At 45.6% G+C, this 20,928-nt stretch overlaps 1 protein-coding gene across 3 annotated transcripts; it reads left to right on the forward strand.

The window, feature by feature from the left end:
• Positions 1–2,425: 2,425 nt before the first annotated feature.
• Positions 2,426–20,542, forward strand: LOC139337824 (calmodulin-regulated spectrin-associated protein 3-like). Of its 3 annotated transcripts, none has more exons than XM_070972613.1 (19): positions 2,426–2,702; positions 6,742–7,019; positions 7,538–7,678; positions 8,823–8,909; positions 9,094–9,129; positions 9,697–9,744; positions 10,804–10,942; positions 11,385–11,524; positions 11,751–11,844; positions 11,936–11,987; positions 12,217–12,278; positions 12,367–12,397; positions 12,674–15,035; positions 15,125–15,246; positions 15,401–15,678; positions 15,771–15,870; positions 16,783–16,895; positions 16,992–17,110; positions 17,289–20,542. In XM_070972613.1, the coding sequence occupies exons 1-19, from the start codon at positions 2,540–2,542 to the stop codon at positions 17,616–17,618; spliced, it is 4,695 nt and encodes a 1,564-aa protein (XP_070828714.1). In that variant the 5' UTR covers positions 2,426–2,539; the 3' UTR covers positions 17,619–20,542. The 3 variants fall into 3 exon arrangements, with proteins under 3 accessions (XP_070828714.1, XP_070828707.1, XP_070828722.1); XM_070972606.1 differs by having other exon boundaries at positions 2,503–2,702; positions 12,572–15,035; XM_070972621.1 differs by lacking the exons at positions 9,094–9,129; positions 9,697–9,744 and having other exon boundaries at positions 2,511–2,702; positions 12,572–15,035.
• The last annotated feature ends 386 nt before the right edge of the window (positions 20,543–20,928 follow it).

Below are 20,928 nucleotides of genomic sequence, written 5' to 3' on the forward strand. Positions count from 1 at the left end.
TGCTAAATGCTCAGTGGGTGCGGCCTTTGCTGGCTTCCAGTCAGAGGATGACTAGACTGGATTCTGTTTCAAATTATTGTGTCGCCAAAACACTGAAAACAAAGCTGATTAAACTTGCCTGCTGTTAGGCAAGATGTCCTTAAAGACATTTAATCTGCACTGATGAAAATAAAATACCACAAAACTGCACAACAATTGTGCCAAATCTGAGAGCAGTAAGCCAACGAGACGATCAGAGACTGACAGAGTGGATGTTTAAGAACAAATAAAAAATAGTGGAAGTAAAGACAGCAAAAAGGTGTTTTTACAAACTCCACAGTTCTTAATTAACCTGATTTTAAACCTCAGAAAGTGGAAGTCTAACTGAACAGCTAAAACACACAAAAATGTGCACACACAGCAAATATCCTGTCGACCGTCAGAAGGTCGCGTTGCCCGTGTTTGTCCTCAGAGTCTGAAAATAATGTGCCTGCTCTTACCGTTATCATCCTGTAAGACGCCTCCACCGACTGCCACAAAGATCAACTATGAGAAACAGTTTGTCCTCCTTTCTGTGAGTTTTCTCACGTGCTGCCGGCCACCAGCAGGAAAAGAGCCAAACGGGTTCTGTGACATTCTGACGCTGCTCTGGTTTCTGCTGTTTCACACGCACCAGAAATGTTTGGCCCTGTGCACACTTCACACCACCATTAAACGTTTGCGTATGGAGACTCTCCTTGGTGACCTGACAGAGGAAAACCACAGGCCTGACTGATGACATTAACAGCAGCGGGGCCCTGAAGCAGAAGCAGCTAAATGGAATTCAGCCATCATTAATTTGACTGTTTACACCTGCTTCACCTGCTCTGATGGCACTCAGCCCACTAACGTGCACACATGTGACACGTACACCAGTGTTGTGTGTACAGTCCACCAACAAACAAAGCAACAGTTTAATAATTTAATTATTAATAATTTCATATTTAATAATGGAGGATAATCTAAAGGGCAGATTGCAGCAGTCTGTCATGCAGCTAACAAAGTTACACAAACTGTCACACTTCCACATACGGACTGTTATTCTCTTGGATTACACTCCAGCACGTCCTTAAACTCTACCAGGAGTCACACTTTCTTCTATTTTGGGTTTTTTTTTTTTTGCACTTTGGCAGGTTTGAGTCACAAGCCTTTCTAACAGAGCCTGAATGAGGATGGACCTCAGTGATCCAGCTCACTTCCAGGCTCGCTCACTCGCTCACAGTCAGACTTCTGCACCTCCTCTCCTCCATCTTGTTACATTACTCAGGGTCACAAAGTTTATTTAGACTCTGCACAACAACCAGAACAACTTTATGGACACAAAAACCGCCCTGCTCACTCCTTCGCCTGCCATTATCTTGCTTTTTTTTTTTCTTTACCCACTTCCTGTTTCTTGCGTGCCACACAACCTTGAGAAACAAACACAGTTTCAGTTGTTTCTTCTGTGTTTTCTCTTGCGAAATCATTTTTTCTCTCCTTTGTTTGGGCCACTTTAATGAAAGGAGAAGTATGTGTGCATGTCCCGATGTGACAGTTGTGGCTTTCCTGTTGCAGAGGTTTTTTGTGGTGTGTGTGTACAGAACAGATGCAAACTAGATAAATTATGTCTGTTTGTGTGTCGCTTCAAAAATGCTTACATGTGGTCAGTTTTCTGCTGTTAACCATTTAGCTATTGTGTTGCTGTCTAAAAGCATTTACTGCTACAATGGCGGTACAAAGCAGGTGGGCTTTATAATTTAAGGCTTATTTGATGAATAGATGTCAGCCCCTTTGACAATGTTAGAACAAGAGAAGAAGAATAGACGGTCAAAGTTCAGATGGTATCAAATTCAGCTGCTCTGACATTAAAACCCAGACGCATGAAAAGCAACAATCAGTCAACAGACCAAACACACTGAAGTGAACCAGGCTCAGGTGTGTGTGCGTTCATGCAGGTTTTGTCGTTTCCAGCTCTGCAGCGCAACCACAGCCCTCCATTGTTTCCAGACTGGGTCACCTGGTGGTCGGTGACTGGGGGTGAAAGTCGGTGCCTTGCTCCGGGGCGCCGCCGTGCGGAAGAAAGGCCGCACTGTTACTGACATGTATGTTGGCAGCTCATGTTTGAAACTGATCGGCTCTCAGGTAAAATCAGTCTGTTTTCTGCCGAAATATTTGTGAGGCTCGTTTCTGCTGCTGCTGCCTTCACGTGTGTCGAAAATATGCTGAGCGTGTGTTTCTGCGACGTCCCAGCTGACAGAGGTGTGACGTTCAGGGGGCGTGGAGCCGCGCTGACAGCCTGATGTGAGGTATTTCATTCTGCTTCTAACAGATTCATCTAAAAGCTCATATTATTCCGTGTATTTCTCTTTCATCCCCTTCTGTTCCACTTTGTGTCGTCTTCTCATGATTTTTACGCGTCAGTCTGCATCACAGGGTCCTCCTCCCTCTCTCCTCCGCCTCCTCCGGCTCTCCTCTTCCTCCTCCATCCCTCCTCCTCACATTTTCCCGGTGCGCTGCTGCTGCTGCCGCCGCCTTCTCCTCCATGTCCTCCGTGCAGCGCGGCGCGGCCATGGTGGACTCTCCCAGCGCGATGAAGAAGACCTTCTCGGTGCCGGAGATCAAACCGCTGGACCAGTACGACCTCAACCGGGCCAAGATCTGCGCCAGCGTCCGGTGGCTGCTGTCGAAATCGTACGGCTCCGCAGGTAGACTCAGTCCCGTCTTGCTGTTCAGACTCGGCGCTGCTTGGGTGGGGCGCTTAATAATTAATCCTGCTATATATGGAGCTCTGAGTCAAGACTTGTTTTATTTGGCGTTCAGGGAACCTCCAGCATCTTGTGCACAGCATCCATCCTCACACGCTGCGCTGATGCTTATAGTTAACCCGCTCGTCCCCCTCCATGCCGTGCAGCTTTAACACCGCATGCATGTACCATTAACAGATAAGGAGGCGATTACTGACATGAATATGAGGCTTGTCAGAAGGGATCTCCTCAGTGATGCGTGATGCATGAAGGAAGTGGAGGCTGTCATCGCTGCAGTGCAACAAAGCCTTTTGTCAGAGCCGGGCAGGCCTGTGGAGGAGTTCACCAGCCTAAATATAACCTGCAGAGGAAAACGGGATTTGTAGCCTACAACTGAATGAAACGTCTGCAGAAAGGTGGAGGCCGTAGATACGTGCGAAAAATGGGTCAAGACCGCATATTTGTGTCAGTGTTACGCACGCACGCTGTGCTATAGCGCGTGGCAGCGCGGTGAAGGTGACATAGTAGCTCTTGTCAGACAATGGAGCGTCTTTGGTGGCAACTGCTGCGAATGCATCCTCTAATAGAAGCACTTCAGAACAAGCTTACAGATATATTTTGAGGTGTAAAAGCATATTTGTACCAGACAGCTTTGTCTGTATATTCTGAGAGGCCAGCATACAGCAGCTGTTATATAGAGGAGCACGAGATCAGTAAACCTGCACAGATGTGTGATCCAGTGTAAAACCATTTTAGTGAATAACACCTTTATGAGGCTTAAAATGTGTGTGTTTTGTTGACACTGTGTTATTATTGGTGGTGGTGTTGTATTGGATGACATCATACTGTCGGGTGCTGCATCTAATCAGTATTGTCACAAGCATCACAGCTATTTCTAATCAATAACATGTATTTATTAACATAAATATATATACAAGCATATATTTATATAGGATAGAAAAAAATAATAGTGAAAATGCCCAAAATCACATCTTCACATTCCTCCTGAGATATATTAAACAGAATATTTGGTCATTTTATTTGATAATAGGCCCAAACAATCAATCAATGATCTTAATTGTCGTTGATCGGCTGATTGTTTCAGGTCCAGATGTCACAGATCAGCGTGGTGTGTTCAGGCTCGGCTGGCTGACAGTGATGTCACTCTGTAGGTAACGCTGCAGCAGTAAAGTTGCATAGTTACTCTTTATGTAATGATGCATGTTCTTTTGCTGTAATCGGTTTCGACAGACTTTCATGTTTTATTTGTGTCCAATCTGCCAGTCAGCGGCACAGGAGGAGCGATGAGCTGAAAACCTCTCAGCGGGGAGGCCTCATTGTAGTCTGTAAACTGGAAAATGCCCACTGGGTGCCTCATTGAATTTTAATGCAGGCCAAGAAGAAAATGGCACGAGTAAAACTGCACGTGGGATTCAACACACACTCCTGATTCAGCGGAGATTTATTCTCCCTGACATGGCCAGAGGACGACTTCTCTCAGAAAACAGCTTTGTCAGTGACATTTCGTCCTCTTTCTTTGGTTATTTTAGAGGACATGATTTCCACGTCACTTATAAACGTGGTGTGAATTAAAGAAGCCTGTTTGTGGTTTCAGTAACAGGCGTTAGCACAGTGAAGTGTGATTTTACAAGCATCAAACTCCAGGACCTGCTCTGGCTTTATACCTTTATTTAACCAGGTAATGACCTCACTGAGATTAAAGATCACAGGAGTGTAGAGAAGCACTGATAAGCGACATGAGATAAAACCTATAAAGACTCCTAATTAACCGAAATAAAATACAAGGTCATGTGATCTCAGTGTGAAGTTCAGTTCAGCTCAATTATGAAAACCAAAACTATGAACTATAAACTGACTCTTTAAAGATGATCTATCAATATTTCAGTGGTAACAAAAGATCGCAGGACTGCCTGAAAATGGTTGTTCATCGTGAGAATTATCACCTGACTCTGCGGTTCGCCTCAGCTCTGCGGGGCATTATAATGACTTGCAGCTCATGTTCATGTTTTTCCTGCTCTAAACTTTATTGCTTTGTTGAGTCTCTCGGCTCTCACCGCCCATAAACAGCAATGGCTGCATGATACATAAAAAAAATCATTGCGATTATTTTGACAGATATGACAATTGTAATATGATTCACAATTAGTGGGAATGATTATTTTCACCAAAAAAAATTTAAAATCATATTCCTAAAAAGACACAAAAAAACACTAAACATGCTCTGATTTGAACCTCTCAAATGAAACGGTTTTCTTCATTATATATGAGCGTAAAGTCAATACCTTTGAGTTCTGGACTGATGGTCTGATAAAACAAGTGATCTGAAGACTCTGACTTGGTCTCTGGAAAATTATAACGGGCATTTTTCAGTTTCCTGACACTTTACAGACAGAACAGTTGACGAGTAAGGTTGGGAAATAATTGGAAGTGGTTTTCATCACCAATCATGTGCTTGTATACGTGTGGAAAGAAGATCTGAAAGCAGCATGTTCTTCTCACCAACATGTTTTGGTGACTCCTAACATCCATGCAGCCTAACACTGACAGTTGTTGTTGTTGTTGTTGTTGTTGTTGTTGTGCTGTTTTAGCTGCACAGGCCTGTTTTTTCCTGATTGAATTAGCGCTCATGTTAAATGGGTTAGCTGGTTCCTGCTCTGCAGTCCAGCCTCGTCTCCTCCGCTGTGATGGGGACAGAATGGCTGCTTTCCATTTGCACCATTCCCATGGCGACGGCAGTCCTACTTCCTCCCAGCGCTGCAGAGTGTGAAAGGCGAGGGTTTAACCCCAAACAGTGTGTGTCACACTGCAGTGGAGTGTGTGCTTCAGCTGTTGTCTATGTAGTGACTAAGATCGACTTCAAATTTGAGGTTTTGTAGTAATTTCTCTTCTTTCATTTGAGGAACACAGAGAGGATGGGAGGAAGGAGTTCCTGTTACATCAGAAACAACAGAAGGTTTCAGAGAGAAGGAAAAGGAGAGAAGTTGTAGCCCTCATGACGAGTCGGAGTTAGATGTGTGGGGACAGATGAAGGAGTAGGAAAGAATTTGTAAAGGCTTAGAGGGGATGAGGATTGACTGCAGTAGTAAATGGAAGAGATGTAGACTCTGATGTCCCTTTAAGAAGTCCACTCCAATCTTCAGGATTATCCCGGCTCCTCGTACAGCCTTCCAGAGGCTGCAGAGGTGGAATATGGGTCAGCCAGGAAGTGTGTGTTTCTATGTCCACCGTGCGTGTGTGTGTGCGCGTGTGTGTCTATGAAACGACCCACTCGTAGTGGTCTGAGTACACACACACACACACACACACACACACACACACACACACACACACACACACACACACACACACACTTGTCTGGGGAACATGGCTGAGCTGTTCATGCAGATGATGATATGATCTTCTCCTGCAGGCTCTCTGCACTCAGACGCTGTCGCTTACTGTCACCTAATTTCCGCAGTGGGAAAACGTCTTCTCTGTTATCCAGTAGTTCTTGAGCTTCCTCTTCCAGAACAGATGATATTGCTGCAGTCTCTTGGCCGCAGCCACTTTTGTATTATTTTCCACATGGGACAATGTGTTGATAAAGCAATTCTCCGCATTGTCCTCTGTCTTTGGGAGCAATGCAGGGGAGCTGCCTCGTTTTCACATCTCTAGTATCTGCAGGATCAGAAGAAATGTCTTATAACTGCACCAAAAACTTCTCCGTTTTGTTTCTCCTCACATGCAGCTCAGGAAACGTAGATGAACGAGTTCCTCCACTGAAAAATTATCTCCGCTTGTAGATAATGATCAGCTGGACTCTTTCAGCGTACGTCATCCACTGAAATATTCATTCTGAGCTTGTTTCTTTCTTTCAATACATTTACAAGACAAATCGTCCACAGCACAGAAGTCAGAGGGATTCATCCTCTTTGGACCATGAATGTTTGTACAATATTAGCAGTCAAGCTCAAGGAGACTGTCCTCTCTCCCTCCTCAGAAAACGTTCCTGTGGAGTTGCGAGAGCCACTTTACAAGGACCAGTATGAACAGGAGCACCTCAAGCCGTCCGTCTCCAAGCTGCTTCTGTCCCCGGAGATCTACTGCCGAGCCCAGGCCCTGCTGGCCCAGGCGCACGGGGCCTCCCTGCCAGCGTCGCAGGGCTCTCCGGCCGACAACTCTGCCCTGCTGCAGTTCCTCATTAAGAAAGGTTTCACGCCAAAGGTCCAGGATGCAGACGTCACCGAGGAGGACCTCAGATACGTCCCCATCAAGACGGTGGGTGTGTTTTCCTGTGTGGTCTCAAGTTTGTATTTTTGCTCTTCTTTCCTCTTTGATTTCTGGTGGATGTGGCCCTTAGGTGTTTATTTCAGGTAAATACCACAGTAGAAAATACTTTGCGATAAACAGGCATCAGCAGTAAAAGCAGAAGTTTGTTGTTGTTGTGTCTCTTCATGCTTTCATGTGAGTTTAGTTAACGTAGATGAAGCAGTGAGACAGACAGGGACGACAGATGGAAGGGAGGACGGAAAGAAGAAGAGAAGCAGAGAGGACAGACGAAAGACAAAAGGAGAGGAGGACGGGAATGAAGTGATATTTAGCAGCTTACCTTGAGAGGAATGAAAAATGTTTATCCACAAAGAGAAAACATGGCAGATCAAAAGTATTCTGTCAAAACGGTGACAGTCAGGGCGGCAGTGCGTGAACCTTCCTCCTGTGCTGATTTTAGGCTTGATTACATCTGTCAGTGCGTTTAGACACAGGTGTTTGAACTGTCTCTCTTGTGATTGGTGCAGAAAGCCCACCTGGCCCTGATCGACGCCCTGATGACACTGGCTGCCAAAGAGACGGTGGGCAGGGTGAAGATGGCGGCGGAGGCGGAGCAGATGGGTGTCGGGGCTCCGTGGGAGAACGCTCTGCTCTTCTGGGTCAACAGGGTGAGAGCACAGAACCACGGCGACAGTGCTGATGCCACTCTCAGCTGTTCTGCCCTCTTCGTTTAAATAGCTGTTTGACTCGAAGGGCAGGTTCACGGTTTTTCACTCGAGACCTCGTTAAAATGTTCTTATCGCTCTGCTGCGCCGTCTCGCTCGGCTCGTTTAGGCCTGCAAATCTGCTTCCCTGGAAGCTCTCAGTAAACCCAGAGAGAGTTTAAGCTCTACCAAAAAATGATCTCAAATCATCATGACTCATCAAAAGTCAAAGAGGGTTTGTACAAATTATAACCATTATGTTTTCAAGGTTAGAAAAATGCTCGATGTTCAACATAATGTTGTGTTCAGTCTCAGTTCACTCACAGTTCAAACAACCCCATTGTTATATTTGTTCACCTCCTGGAGTTCAAATTAGTGAGCATTCAAAAATCCTGATCAGAACATACAATCCAAGTTGATTTGAACTGTAAAATGTAAAATAAAATAATGAAGGGACATTATGCTAGTTTGTTTTTGCTAATTGCATTTCTTAGTAATAATTGAGATGTGCAGATAAGAGTGAAATTTTGGGGTTTAGCTACTTTGCTTGAATTTTACCCTCGAGCTGCATGAACCCTGTGCAAAGCTTTGTGTTTCTGGTCACTAAAACCTGATAGAAAACACTTGATGTGAACGTTTTCTGATTGATGATTTTCTGAAGTACAGTGACTTTCACAAACATGATTGGCTCCGTGCACGATTATTAATGTTTAACAAGCAATTCAGTGGGACTGGACCTGAAAGTGCACAATTATTTATTGTTAATTTTATTATTTCTCTCATTTCTTCCTTCTGTAGTGGCGCTTTACTTGCTATATTGTTATGTAAATATGTATATATTCATATTTCTATACTGTGTGCATCATCAGTGTTATCTTTGGTGCTCTGTTGATTTACTTGAATCAGGTGCAACAGGTGAGGAGCTGGACATTGTTGTACAAATTCTTATGTTTTTAATTATTTTTTAGGATTCACTGTCCTGTGTGTCATTATTTGACTCTGACAGTGTCTTAAGTCACAGCGGGGGGATTCGTGTCCTCTCTAGTGGACAAATTTTAATAAAGTTTGAGTTGAACGATAGTGAACTTGTCCTTTTACCCTCCTGTAGCTGAACCAGAAGTTGAGAGAAATCACAGAAGACGAGGAGCCCCCAAAGTCGCAGACATGTACAGACCTGCAGCCTGCTCAGGATGCGGTAAAACACCCCCCCCCCCACACGCCCCCCCCACCACCACCTCCACAGCACACACTCATGCTTGATGTTGTGCTATGAAGCAGCTGTCTCACACTGTAGCTGTGGTGCTGCAGCTTCTAACATCGACCTTGCTCTGCTTCTGTTCTCTCCCCTGGTCTGTCTGTCATGCCTTGCTCTCTGGCAGTCTCAATCCACCCGCTGGTACTGGAAACTAGTCCCCGTAAGTGTGATCTTCTCCTGTCGATCTCTCTGAATCTGTCCATCTGCTCTGGCTGACGTTATTGTGCCTGCTGGCAATGCCACACATAACTCTTATCTGTCCCGTTATGAGTGTTTGACGGTTACGTCATCTGAATATCTGCTGACTTTTACAACTGAGCAGTTAGAAGCCACTGATAATGTCCTGTAACTGCTTATTGTTATGAAGTGATGAGGTCGTGACACTGGGGTGTTTATGACTTTGCTACGTTCGGTCATCAGTTTCATCTCAAACTGCTCAGATTATCAGAGCCGAGGGGGAGAAGGAGATGTTGGAGAGGAGGGAGGGATGGAGGGAGGGAGGGGAGGAGGTGAAATTGCTTCTTTCACTGGTTATTAAACTACCTCTGCGCCCCCTTTGTTTGTCCCATCCTCTCCTCCTCCTCGTCCTCCTCCTCCTCCTCCTCCTCTGCTGTCGCTCTTCTCTCCCTGAGCAGTGCCATGTGACTTTGTGGTGTGGCGGTTCCCATGTTGACCGGCCCCCTTGTCATTTATGCTTGTTTCCCTCTCTCTGCCATCCCCCATCCAGCATGCTATCGCTTTTTGTTTGAAGGAGTCGGGGAATAAGCCGCCAGTGGTAACGTATAACACCTCGCTCTTTTCTCACCTCATCCTCCACATCTCCCGTAGCAATGACTGACGGACGGACTGACCAATCGCCACACCTTTCCCACGCCGTCGACCAATGACTGACCGACTGACTGACCGACAGGCTGCAAACTAATCACTATTCCAACCCCGAGGTTGGATGGATCAGTTAAACCTCATTAGCTTTTAATAGTGTTTATCCATATTTCTGTTGTTTTGCTGCTTTTCTTTAAAGTGCATGTTGCAAAGCCGTGTTGTAGGAGGCAAACTAACACTCGATGTTACTCTTTGATGCTGAACTTTTCACCTTTGTCCTCCTCCAACAAGGTTGCGTAACATCATCCAGCATAAGTTCCACTTGATGCACATGCAGCGTTTGTTTTCTTTTGGGTTCTTTTGGGTGTGTTTTGTCTCTTTCACACATCGACAGTGACACAGTATGATTTTGAGTTCAATTTTCTTTTTTATTTGTTTAGCTGATCAGAATTGAAGGCTCACAGTGTCGTCAGTGCCTGTTTCTGCTGCATGGACACCGGAGGACAAACGCCCTCATTTTCGCTTTTAATCACTGACGTTTTTCTATATTTTGGAATTTTTCTTTAAACTTTGCACTGCACCTTCTGGTTGGTGTGCGCGTGCGTGCGTGCGTGCGTGCGTGCGTGCGTGCGTGCGTGCGTGCGTGCGTGCGTGCGTGCGTGCAAACCTTTCTTAGTTGAGGCATCGCTGGTCTTGCGCTTTGTTTTTTTGGGTTTCCTGGAGTTTGGCTGGTGTCATAGTTTGAGTCTCTGGTTTTATTTGTCGTCTGAAAGGAGGACGGTCCTGGCTGGTTTTACGTTTCTTTTTTCACTCTTCTAACTCTTAAACACAACATAGTCCTTTATCTGCTTTCATATTTGTAATTTTTCTCTGTCTGCCTGACGATCCTTCCTCTCTTCCCCTCACTTGCCCTTTTGCTTTATCCGGCTCCCACTTCTCTTTGCAAAACTCTTCCTCTTTTTACCATCTTCTCTCTCCTCATCCTCCTCCTTCCCTCTCTTTTCTTTACTAGATTCGCTATAGGAAGGACAAAGTGCAGTCTAAGCTGACTCCTACTTTCCCTCTGGTTTATGCGGTCAAAGATCTGTCTAATGGCTGCGCTATAGCTGCTGTGCTGCACTTCTACTGCTCCAGCTTGCTGCCTCTGGAGGGTACACACACGCACTCAAACACACATGCATACACGTACACACTGATGATTAAATATTCATGTTTGTACATTATCTAATGTATGCTTCCAAACACTAAACAGCTTAAATGATGGTCCCATCATTTAAATAATGGTTTCCAATGAATTTAGCATCTTGAATAGATGTTGCAGTCACTGCGAAAGCACCTCTCACAACTTTTTTATCACTTTGTCTGGACAAACATTTTGACCCTTGATGGTAGTTTGCAGTTCATGTTTCATATTTTAGTTTTGCTGCAGTAATTCAGTGAATCTCATTTGTCAAAGCGTTCTTATGTTCAAATAGCATCTGTTACAAATCTCCTTCAGTGAATCACAGAGTTCAAGCTGCCGCTGACACACACGTGCACACGCAAACATTGCACATTACATATGTTCATGTGTTATTCCTCTGCGCCTTCCAGATGTGTGTCTGAAGGACACCATGTCCGTGGCTGACAGTCTCTACAACCTGCAGCTGATTAAAGAGTTCTGTGAGAGCAGTTTGCAGAGCTGCTGCCCCCTGGCTGTGGAGGACCTGCTCTACGCTCCACCGGCTCTGCATGTAAGCACATTTATGCATCAGTACAGTCAAAGTCAGAAGCGAGAGAGGTGGAGGTATGGATGGAAAAGCAGGCATGCAGGTGTTTGAACATAGCAACCACTAGATGTCAGTGTGAGTAGAACTGTCTGCCTCTGGGTGTGGTTACTCTTAAAGGTGGTGGCAGTCTGCTTTCCATGCAGCATCCATTTGCTTTTTCCACAGTAACCCAGTATGCTCTGTTCCTCAGCTGAACATCATGAGCTTCATAGCTGAACTGCTGGAGTGGTTTGAGGTTAAGAAGGCTGAATTTGTTGAGCCCATACAACCCATCGACCTCACAGGTCTGTGACTTCCAGCATGTTAATGAGAGCATTTCTGTTGACTGTTGGCTGTTTGATGACCGGTCTCTAAAACTTCTGTGTCTTTTTTCAGATGTCTCAGGGTTACTAGATTGTACAAGTCCCGTGAGCGGGAACAACAACAGGTAATGTCGCACCACCCACAAAAAGTGATTAGGGTAGAATAAGTAGGTATGAGCCTCAGTGTAATGTGGACTCAGTCTGAACCTAAACTACAAAAGCATTTATTGAGTTGAGCGCAGGAGAGATCTCGGTGGGGTCTACACACACACACGGACACTATTGTGAGGTGTTACGTTTTGCACTTGCTTCGATTAAAGAGTTGTGAATGAGCGGCTGTATTTTCTGTTTCAGTGGGTCTCCTTCCTTCATCTTCAAACAGCCCTTTGTGCCCATCTCCTCACCTGTGTCATCAGGTAAGAAACAGAGCACTGCATGTTTTTATTTGAATGGATTTAACCAATATAGACTTTAATGGACATTTCTTTTTATCTGTCCTCCCAGAAAACAAAAGTTGGACAAAGAAACAAATCAGGTAGTTATACTTAGCAGCTCTGTGTGATTTCAGTAGTAAATGTTGTGCTGCATTCATGTTTTATCTTAATTTTCAATCTTCTTACTTTGGCTTCTGTGGTCTCTGCTTTTCCATTCTTGACTGGCACAACCCATCCATTTGTCCATCCCTCCATCATCATCCACCTCTCTGCAGTCGTCCTCTGTCAGCAGTGACTTTCAGCATCCCATTTGGGCTGGACAGTGATGTTGACATTGTCATGGGAAACCCAATAGATTCTGTCTTTCGCTCTGTCAGCACTGACAGCCTCACCACCGGCATCCCTGCAATGACTTCACCAGTGGCATCAGCAGGGATGACTCATGTCTCGTACAGCCCTCCAGAGGACTTCAGCCACCTGGTCAGCGCTTCTGCACCATCGAAGCGCTCATCCTGGGGCCCTTATGCACACACAACACCACTGGGAGAGCTGCCGACCATCGAGGAGGCGCTGCAGGTGGTTCACACTCCTGGCAACAAAGATCGGCGGAAGGGAAGGACAGCAGAGAAAGGAGGAAAAGGAGTGTTGGGAGGAAGACCAGAACCCAGGTTACGTCCCGAAGGAGCCCCTGCTGGATTCTTCCTACACTCCCCAGAGGAGGATAATCCCCAGCTCAGTAGCTCTGCTCCCTGTCGCTCTGGAGTCCTCTACCAGCCTGTTGGAGGAGAAGTGGGTGATAATAAAAGGCAAGGAAGGGGAGAGAGGAAGGAGAGATCAGGACGCACCTCTGATATGTCGCGTGATGATGACTCTGTTCTACGAGATGGCAGCGTTGACTCCTCTGACGCATCGGATGATACCCCGAGAAATGCCCCTGGTAATATTCGACCCAGCAGCGGTCGCCAGGAAAACCATAGCACCAGTAACAGTCCACGCCTGACAAGCTTTGCTGAGCGACGAGACAGCAGAAGAAGACATCCTGCTGCTCCGGGGGAGGACTCTGCTCTGACCCCAACAACCCCAGGCACTCCACATACACCCTCCACCCCAGCAGGGGCACTTGGTCGCCAGGACAGCCCAGGACCCAGAGGCCCGGAACCGGGCTCCGAGGCCTGGGAGCTGGGGGCTCGTCTGGAAGAAAAACGCAAAAGCATTGAAGCCCAAAAAAGACGTATTGAAGCAATCTTCGCTAAGCACAGACAGCGGCTTGGAAAAACTGCTTTCCTTCAGCTGAAAAGAGAGCAAGGAGAGGGAGGAGGGGAGGGAGCAGAGGAGGATAATCTTACCCTGGAGGAGCGTCTCACACATATGGAGGAGCAACTGAAACAGGAAGAGGAGAAGGAAAAGGAGAAAGAAAAAGATGGAGAGAAGGAGAGAGAAAAGCCATCTGTTTCCAATCCTCCTCGGTTAGAGAAGCAGGTCACATTCTCTATCGAAAGTAAGAAAGGGGCAGAGAAAGAAAAAGGAGCAGAGAAAGAGAAAGGAGGTGAAACTGTCATAGTGGAGTACAATGAAGTCGTGCAAAAGCTGAGTGAAGCTCTGCAGTCACTACAGAAGGACATGCAGAAACTCACCGAACAGCAACAACAGCTCATGAGCAACCAAAGACCGAGAAATACACCCAAAACTGCTCCAAAATCAGCCCCTAGAGGTAATACCAAAACACAACCCAAAACTCCTCCTCACACCCCGACAAAGACACCACCAAGAACCCCGACAAAGACTCCCACGAAGGGTACCAGCAAAGCTTGGGTGATTCCTCCTGCCAACCCCCCCTCTGCCTCCTCGCCGTCACGGCGTTCACAAGTTCTTACCTCCCCCAAATCTATAATCTCTTCCTCCTGCCCAGCTCCTCGCACTAAGATCCACTCCTCCTCCACTCCCCGCAGTCCAAAGCACCACCCACGTCACCAACATCAGCCTCACCCACGGCCTTCCGAACTCAAGTTCCCCCCACTCAACCGCGTCTTGACACCAACCCAGAATGTGGACACCCTCCCCCACTTGCGGCGTGTATCCCCCAGCAAGTGTCAGGTTCAGACCTCTTCTTCCTTCCGAATCGGTGGTCCTCGGACTCCTCAAGAGTCTCCTCAGCCTATCCAGCAACCGCAGCCTGATGAGTGCATGTCAGACACAGGCTCAAGCGAGACACCAACTCAGTTCAGCCTGGAACTGGAACAAGAGGAGGTGGAGGCTGTCGGAGGGCTGCCGGTCTTGCAACAGCCAAGACAAGATCGTCCTATGGCAGCAGGTGGTAGCAGCTCTGGAGCTCCGTCTGAGTGCTCGTTTGAGAGTGACACTATGTCCTTTTCTGCTGCGTACAGCGCAGGAGGTGAAGGCGGGAGAGGTGGAGGTGCAGGGAAGCCCTGCAGCCTGATTGAGGTCTCACTGTCATCTCTTGGAGGTCCAGATGGGGGCAGTGATGAACCAACTGATGAAGGGCAGGAGTTCTCCTCTGATTCTATGAGCGACCACACAGAATCTGCTGTGGAGCCTGCTAGAAGACCAGCTGCAGAGCCCCTGGACCCCATAGAACAGCTGGATCTGGCCACAGGAGCTGGCAACATGTCAGAACAAGAGGAATCCAATGGAGAACACCCAAGACAGACGGAAACATTGGAACCAAGTGGAGAACAGAACGAGCTGGGCACGAGAGGAGGAATTAAATTCTTCTTTACGGTGAGTGCTTGCAAAACAAAACAGAAGGGAAAGAGTTTGCACATTAATTCTGTCGTGACATTTGTGATCTCGTGCCTGTGTGGCTGTAGGAGGAGGTACACAGTGAGGGAGAGATGGCCCAGCGTAGAGCTGTCCTGTTGGAAAAACAGCAGAAGAGAACTGAGGAGCTGAAGAAAAGGAGACAGTGGCATGAACAAGAAAGAGAAAACAGGTAACACATTTATGAATGCACCTGCACAAAGTGCACGCTTACACAGTTCTTTGTATGCAAACTCTGCCATACCTGCATTTGTACATTTGTGAACTAATAAGTCTGACGCTGACATGCACCCATGTTAAAGGAACCTAACTCCTCTCGGTTTCAGACCAGACAAAAGAGTGGCATCTCCCTCCGGTACGCCTCCTGCAGGCACAACCTCACCTTCCCCCACACCTCCTGCCACACCTGCCCGCCGCGGAGATTTCACACGAGGGGAGTACGCACTGCGGCAACAACTCAGACTCATGGATGACTTGGACAAAATGTTTCGACAGAAATCAACCAATCACGGACGGTCTTCCACTAAGAAAACCCGCTCGCGGCCTCGCAGCATGACCAGGGAGGAGACACAGCTGTCTCTGAGTCCAGCCAAAGGAAAAACTGGTAGAGTCAAAAGTGGAAAAAGATATCAACCAATCAAGACGTGTTGTGCGTTTGTAGATGATTTCAATGACAAATGATTTATGTTTCTCCAGGCTCTAAATTGACCAAAGTCTACTCTCACTCCTCCCTCAATCTGGCAGCCACGGATGAGCCAGGAAACAAATGTACCGACCCCACAAAGAAGCCCAGCAGGTACGCTGCTGCATACATCATTTGCCTCTTTTTTAGCCACATTGGTGGCTTGGTTTAGAAGATGGAAGTGCTGATTGGTCGGATTTGGTTGTTTTTTGTTTAGTTTTTTTAAGCCAATTATTTTGTCCAAGATGAAATATCTCGCCACCTACTGGATGGACTGCCATGAAATTTGGTACAGAAATTGAACAGAATTTGTGATCCTCAGACATGTTAGCAAAACCAACATGCCAAATTTCCACTTGTGTACTACCTCAGTTCATGGCACGTACCAAATTACCAGTAATAGTGCACATGTTTTGATGCTAACATTAGCTAAACTTTTGAGGTAAATAAAGGTAATACAGTGGTGTGCTAACATTAGCACAAGAGCATGCTAGATGTTACTGGTTAAACTTTCCATTATTAACACACAGAGTTGTCAGTATGTAGCTGAAATGAGATTGACTGCTGGTTCTGGATGATAGTCTGTGTCACAAAAAGGATCCCAATCAAGTGCGCTGTTCTGTGATTTATTACTCAAGTATAAGGGCTGTGACCACTTGTTGAATACTGATTGAGGATTGAGAGTTGTGCTGTACACCCAAACCTTTTAAGATAAAAAAAGCTCTTGTGCTTCTTGCTACTCCACAGCTAACACCTCCTTTGCTTCAGTAACACAAACATTTTCAGTTCATACTGCTCTGCTTGCTACTCTTTTACCACGACTGCTCACCTTCTCAGATGGATGTCAGCCCACCATCCATCCAGCTAATTACTACTAAACATTTCCAACTTGGGCAGAAAAGAGTAGCATAGAGCGGGTTGATGCTCGTTTATCGACGATCCAACTGTGAATCCAGTTTGTTCTCGAGTATAGCACAGGTATGAGGTGATGGACTATTGCATCATTGTTTGACATTTCTCCAACAGCCGTCCTGGTTCGCCTGCAGGAGGTGTGCCACCAAGTAGACTGGCAAATCAGAATGGAGATAAAGAATGGGAGACTGGTTCCAATGGTACCTCACCTGCCCCAGAATACACTGGTACAGTACTACACAGTACTCATACGCCTTGCCGAAATGCCTACAGTTGTACCGATGGGTTAGCATAAACGAATGTGCTTGTGTTTGTTCTTGAAGGTCCGAAGCTCTTCAAAGAACCGAGCTTCAAGTCCAACAAATTCATCATTCACAACGCTCTGTCTCGCTGCTGCCTTGCTGGAAAGGTCAACGAAACACAAAAAAACAAGATCGTTGAGGTAGACGATGCGTTTTACTTTACTTTGCTACCTCTTCAGTAAAATCAATGATATTCATCATTTAAATCTTGCTGGGAATTCTGTTGCTTTGTAGGCACAAGCAGATGGAAACTGAACCACAGCCAGTTTGATATTGTGCACTCTTCCTTGTCTTACATCCTCCTTCTTCCAACCTCAGGAGATGGAGAAGAGTCCCGCCAACCACTTCCTCATCCTCTTCCGTGATTCCAGCTGCCAGTTCAGGGGCGTTTACACCATGAACTCTGACTCCCAGGAACTTGTACGATTGGCTGGCGTGGGCCCGCGGGCAATTAGCTCCACCCAGGTGGAGTCCATCTACAAATACAGTTCAGACAGGAAGCAGTTCAGTGCCATCCCCTCTAAAACCGTGGGCATGAGTGTGGACGCCTTCACCATCCCCAGCCATCTTTGGCATGGAGGAGGAGCAGCAGCGGGAGGAGGAAGCAGGAGAGCAAGCATTACGAAGAAGGCAGTCATTTCCAAGTGAGGAACATAAGACATCACAGAGACAGATCAATGAAACAAACACTGTAATCACACTGTAATTATAGTAAAACTGTTGTGAAATACAGCAGGAAGAGGAGGAAGCAGGAGAGCGAGCATTACTTAGAGGGCGGCCGTTTCCAAGTGAAGAACAGACACATCACAGTGGCAGATCATGAAAGAAAACACTGTAATTATAGAGAATCTGTAGTCAAGTCTGAAAAACAGTTTTATGCACAGTCGAGCCTTTAGCCGTGTGTGCATACATACACCTTACCTCTGCCGCCATGGGATTTTACTACAAATACAAAACTTTAAAAAAGTATTTGTACTCCCCACTCATGTGCATGACAATGTTAACGGCACAGCTTTCGTCTCCCAAACACTGAATGAGACACACTCCCACATGCAGAGTGCAGAGAGGAAGGTTTTCTAAAAAGTTGAGGTTAACTGCACAAAGAAGAGTTGCTTTTAAAAAGTCTCATTACATTATGGTATACATTCATTTATTTGAAGAACAAACTCAGAAATGACTTTCACTGAGCAGAAAGGGAAACTTTAAGTTGTTTCTTGAACAACGCTGACTTTCATAAGACACACGACTGCTGTCTGTTCTGGTTCTGTGGACTGAAGTCCTCGAGTAGAACGCCAGTTTTATACGCTAAGCCAAACAGAGAAAATGCCTTCTTGTGTCGGAGTGACTGACGGGACTTTTATCTTGTACAAGTTTCAAGTTTAATTCGACCATCAATGTTCAATAGGTGGATCAAAGCACATTTGTTTTGCTAAGTGAAAGATAGCCATAAGCATAAGCTGCAGAGAGCAGCAGTGAACGGCAAAGATCTGTAAATGAGTCGGTGGTTTTCAGAGATGATTACCGCAGCATGGAGGGTGATTTACTGTGTGTGGTTTAAGCTTATTTCAAAATAATATCAGCTGAATGTTTGAAGAAACTATGTTGATAATGGATATACGTACAAGTGTCAGATGCCAAGTAAACAGCTTTGAACTAACAGCATATTGAAGATGACACGTCATGCCAAACTTACAGTACCTGGATCGTTGCACTCTTGGTTAGGGATGGGTTCCGATAGCTGCTTCCATTTGGATCCAGTTCCACGTTGGTAAAATACCTGGATTGATTAAGCTCAAAGGCCAAAGAATCCTGCATCAAATCTTTGATTCACGCGCTCTCTCAGCCTATTTTACCTGTTTCTGAGACTACAGGCATCCATAATGAAAATATTAACTATTGATGACGGAGCAAGACTGACTGAAAATGGTGGACCGCCTTAACTTAAATGTGCTAGAGTCAACAAAATAACTGTGAAACTGTAGTATTTTGCAGATTGGTGCATAAATACTCAATTCCAAAAAGTTGGGACGCTGTGAAAAACATCAGTTAAACAGAATGTGATGGTTTGCTCATCCCTCTTAACAGATACTCAACTGAAAACAGTGCAAAGACAATAGATTTAACGTTTGACCTCATCAGCTTCATTGATTTTTGTAAATATCTGCTTATTCTGAATCTGATGCAGCAACACGTTTCAAACTGGTTCGGACAGGAGCAACTAAACACTGAAAGATGTGGAACGCTCCAAAAACTCCTGTTTGGATCGTTCCACAGGTAAACAGGCTGATTGGTGACAGGTGAGAGGATCATGATTGGGTATGAAAGGGGCATCCTGGAAAGACTTAGACCCCGTTTACACTTATGGAAAACACATATGTTTTCATGCGGTTTGGCCTCTCGTTTACATGCAAACAGAGTTTTTTTCATGGAAAACGATCATTTTTAAAAACTCCGGTGGAGATTTCTGAAAACGCCGGCTATTTGTTGGCATGTAAACTGGGTTAAACGGCGTTTTAGGTTCCGAAACGTCACAACATGCGACTGAATACTTAACGTCATGTGAGCGACCTTGTTTACACTCGCGCCCATAGGTTTGGCATAGTTATGATGCGCTCGACGGCGTTTTTATCCGGGTTCATGAAAACGACATTTTTGAAAACAATGTTGTGTGCACAATGTTATTTTTGAAAATGGAGGGGCCACAATATCCATTTTCCAAAATACCCTGCTAGGTGTAAACTTAGGCTCAGTCGTTCATAGAGGATGGAGCCAGTTCACCACTTTGTGGACACATGACCGGATAAAGAATATTCCTAAAAAGTCTCAGGAACACTTAAAACTGTTGTCAGTAAACACTTTGTTTGCAAATGATTACATTCTGCTCTATTTACATTTACATTTTACACAGCGTCCTAACTTTATTGGAAGACAAAGAGGAAAAAACAAGTCTGGAGCTTGAATATTTATCTGTTGTCCATCATGTTAAAGTAAGAACTTGTGACATTTTTGATAATCAATCTGTTGCCAGTGTCACTCTATTCTGGGACCTGCAGTAGAGCGACACTGAACCCGTCGTCAGGTAACATTAATTTCATCGTGCACAGAGAGAAATGTGAGGTTTAGTTGATGTTTGCTCAATGAAAAAGTAGAATTAATATTAGTTCCACTGTGTTGCTTTTGACTTTAGCTTCGACGGCTTCTGCAGCTGTAGCACAGCCTCCCCGTGAGGAGCAACACACAGCAAAAGGAAAAATGAGTCAGGATGGAGTTAATGAATGTCAGAGAGCAGCGCTGAAAATGTGCACGAGCGACTCTGAGCTTTAGGGATGACACTGAAGAACAGTATCATCCCTAAACATGCCTGAAAAAACAGTACATATTGTACTACGAGGTTAAAAGACTGATAATGGATTCAAAAGCATTTGGATTCCATCAGAACTGGATTCAGATTTGATAAAGTGGGAGTGAACCCTGACCCTGCCTTTGGTAGAGTGCACACACTTACACTGGTGTGTTTCAGACCAGCATTCATGTATGAAATAACAGACTGGATTAAACTCCACTGATCAAGCTCTTTCGCTCTTTCGTTCTTTTTTTCCTCACTCTCTGTCCTCCCTCTCTCGCTCAGTTCTTCCTGGTTTCCTGCTCCACCCGCATGGTTTGTTGTTTGTCCCACACTGAATGAGATCTTGTTAGTAGCAGTCCATAATTTTGACAGTGAACAGAGCCGACCTGAGATTTAAGCAGGACACTACATGGCTGCTCAGGACCGTTCTCTAAATAATGAATGTGTGAGCCGTCTTTGGGTTCCTCTGTTCAGTCTTCTGCAGGCTGAGTGCGATTGGAGGGCATTCAGGAGGTTTTAGAGGAGGTGCAAAGGTTAAGACTCACTGTAAGTGAACCAACTGCTCAACATCACTTCCAGGACTTTTCTCTCTTCCCTGAAGGTATGACAATG

This window comes from Chaetodon trifascialis, chromosome 2 (genome assembly GCF_039877785.1).
Source record: "Chaetodon trifascialis isolate fChaTrf1 chromosome 2, fChaTrf1.hap1, whole genome shotgun sequence".
NCBI lineage: Eukaryota > Metazoa > Chordata > Actinopteri > Chaetodontiformes > Chaetodontidae > Chaetodon > Chaetodon trifascialis.

What these genes read in the sequence shown, in the direction of transcription:
- LOC139337824 (XM_070972606.1), top strand. Translation starts at nt 2,540, where the DNA reads ATGTCCTCCGTGCAGCGCGGCGCGGCCATGGTGGACTCTCCCAGCGCG. An exon ending in TGGACAAAGAAACAAATCAG is followed by an intron (nt 12,398 to 12,571) that starts GTAGTTATACTT and finishes ACCTCTCTGCAG; the next exon opens with TCGTCCTCTGTCAGCAGTGA. An exon ending in ACCTGCCCCAGAATACACTG is followed by an intron (nt 16,896 to 16,991) that starts GTACAGTACTAC and finishes TTGTTCTTGAAG; the next exon opens with GTCCGAAGCTCTTCAAAGAA.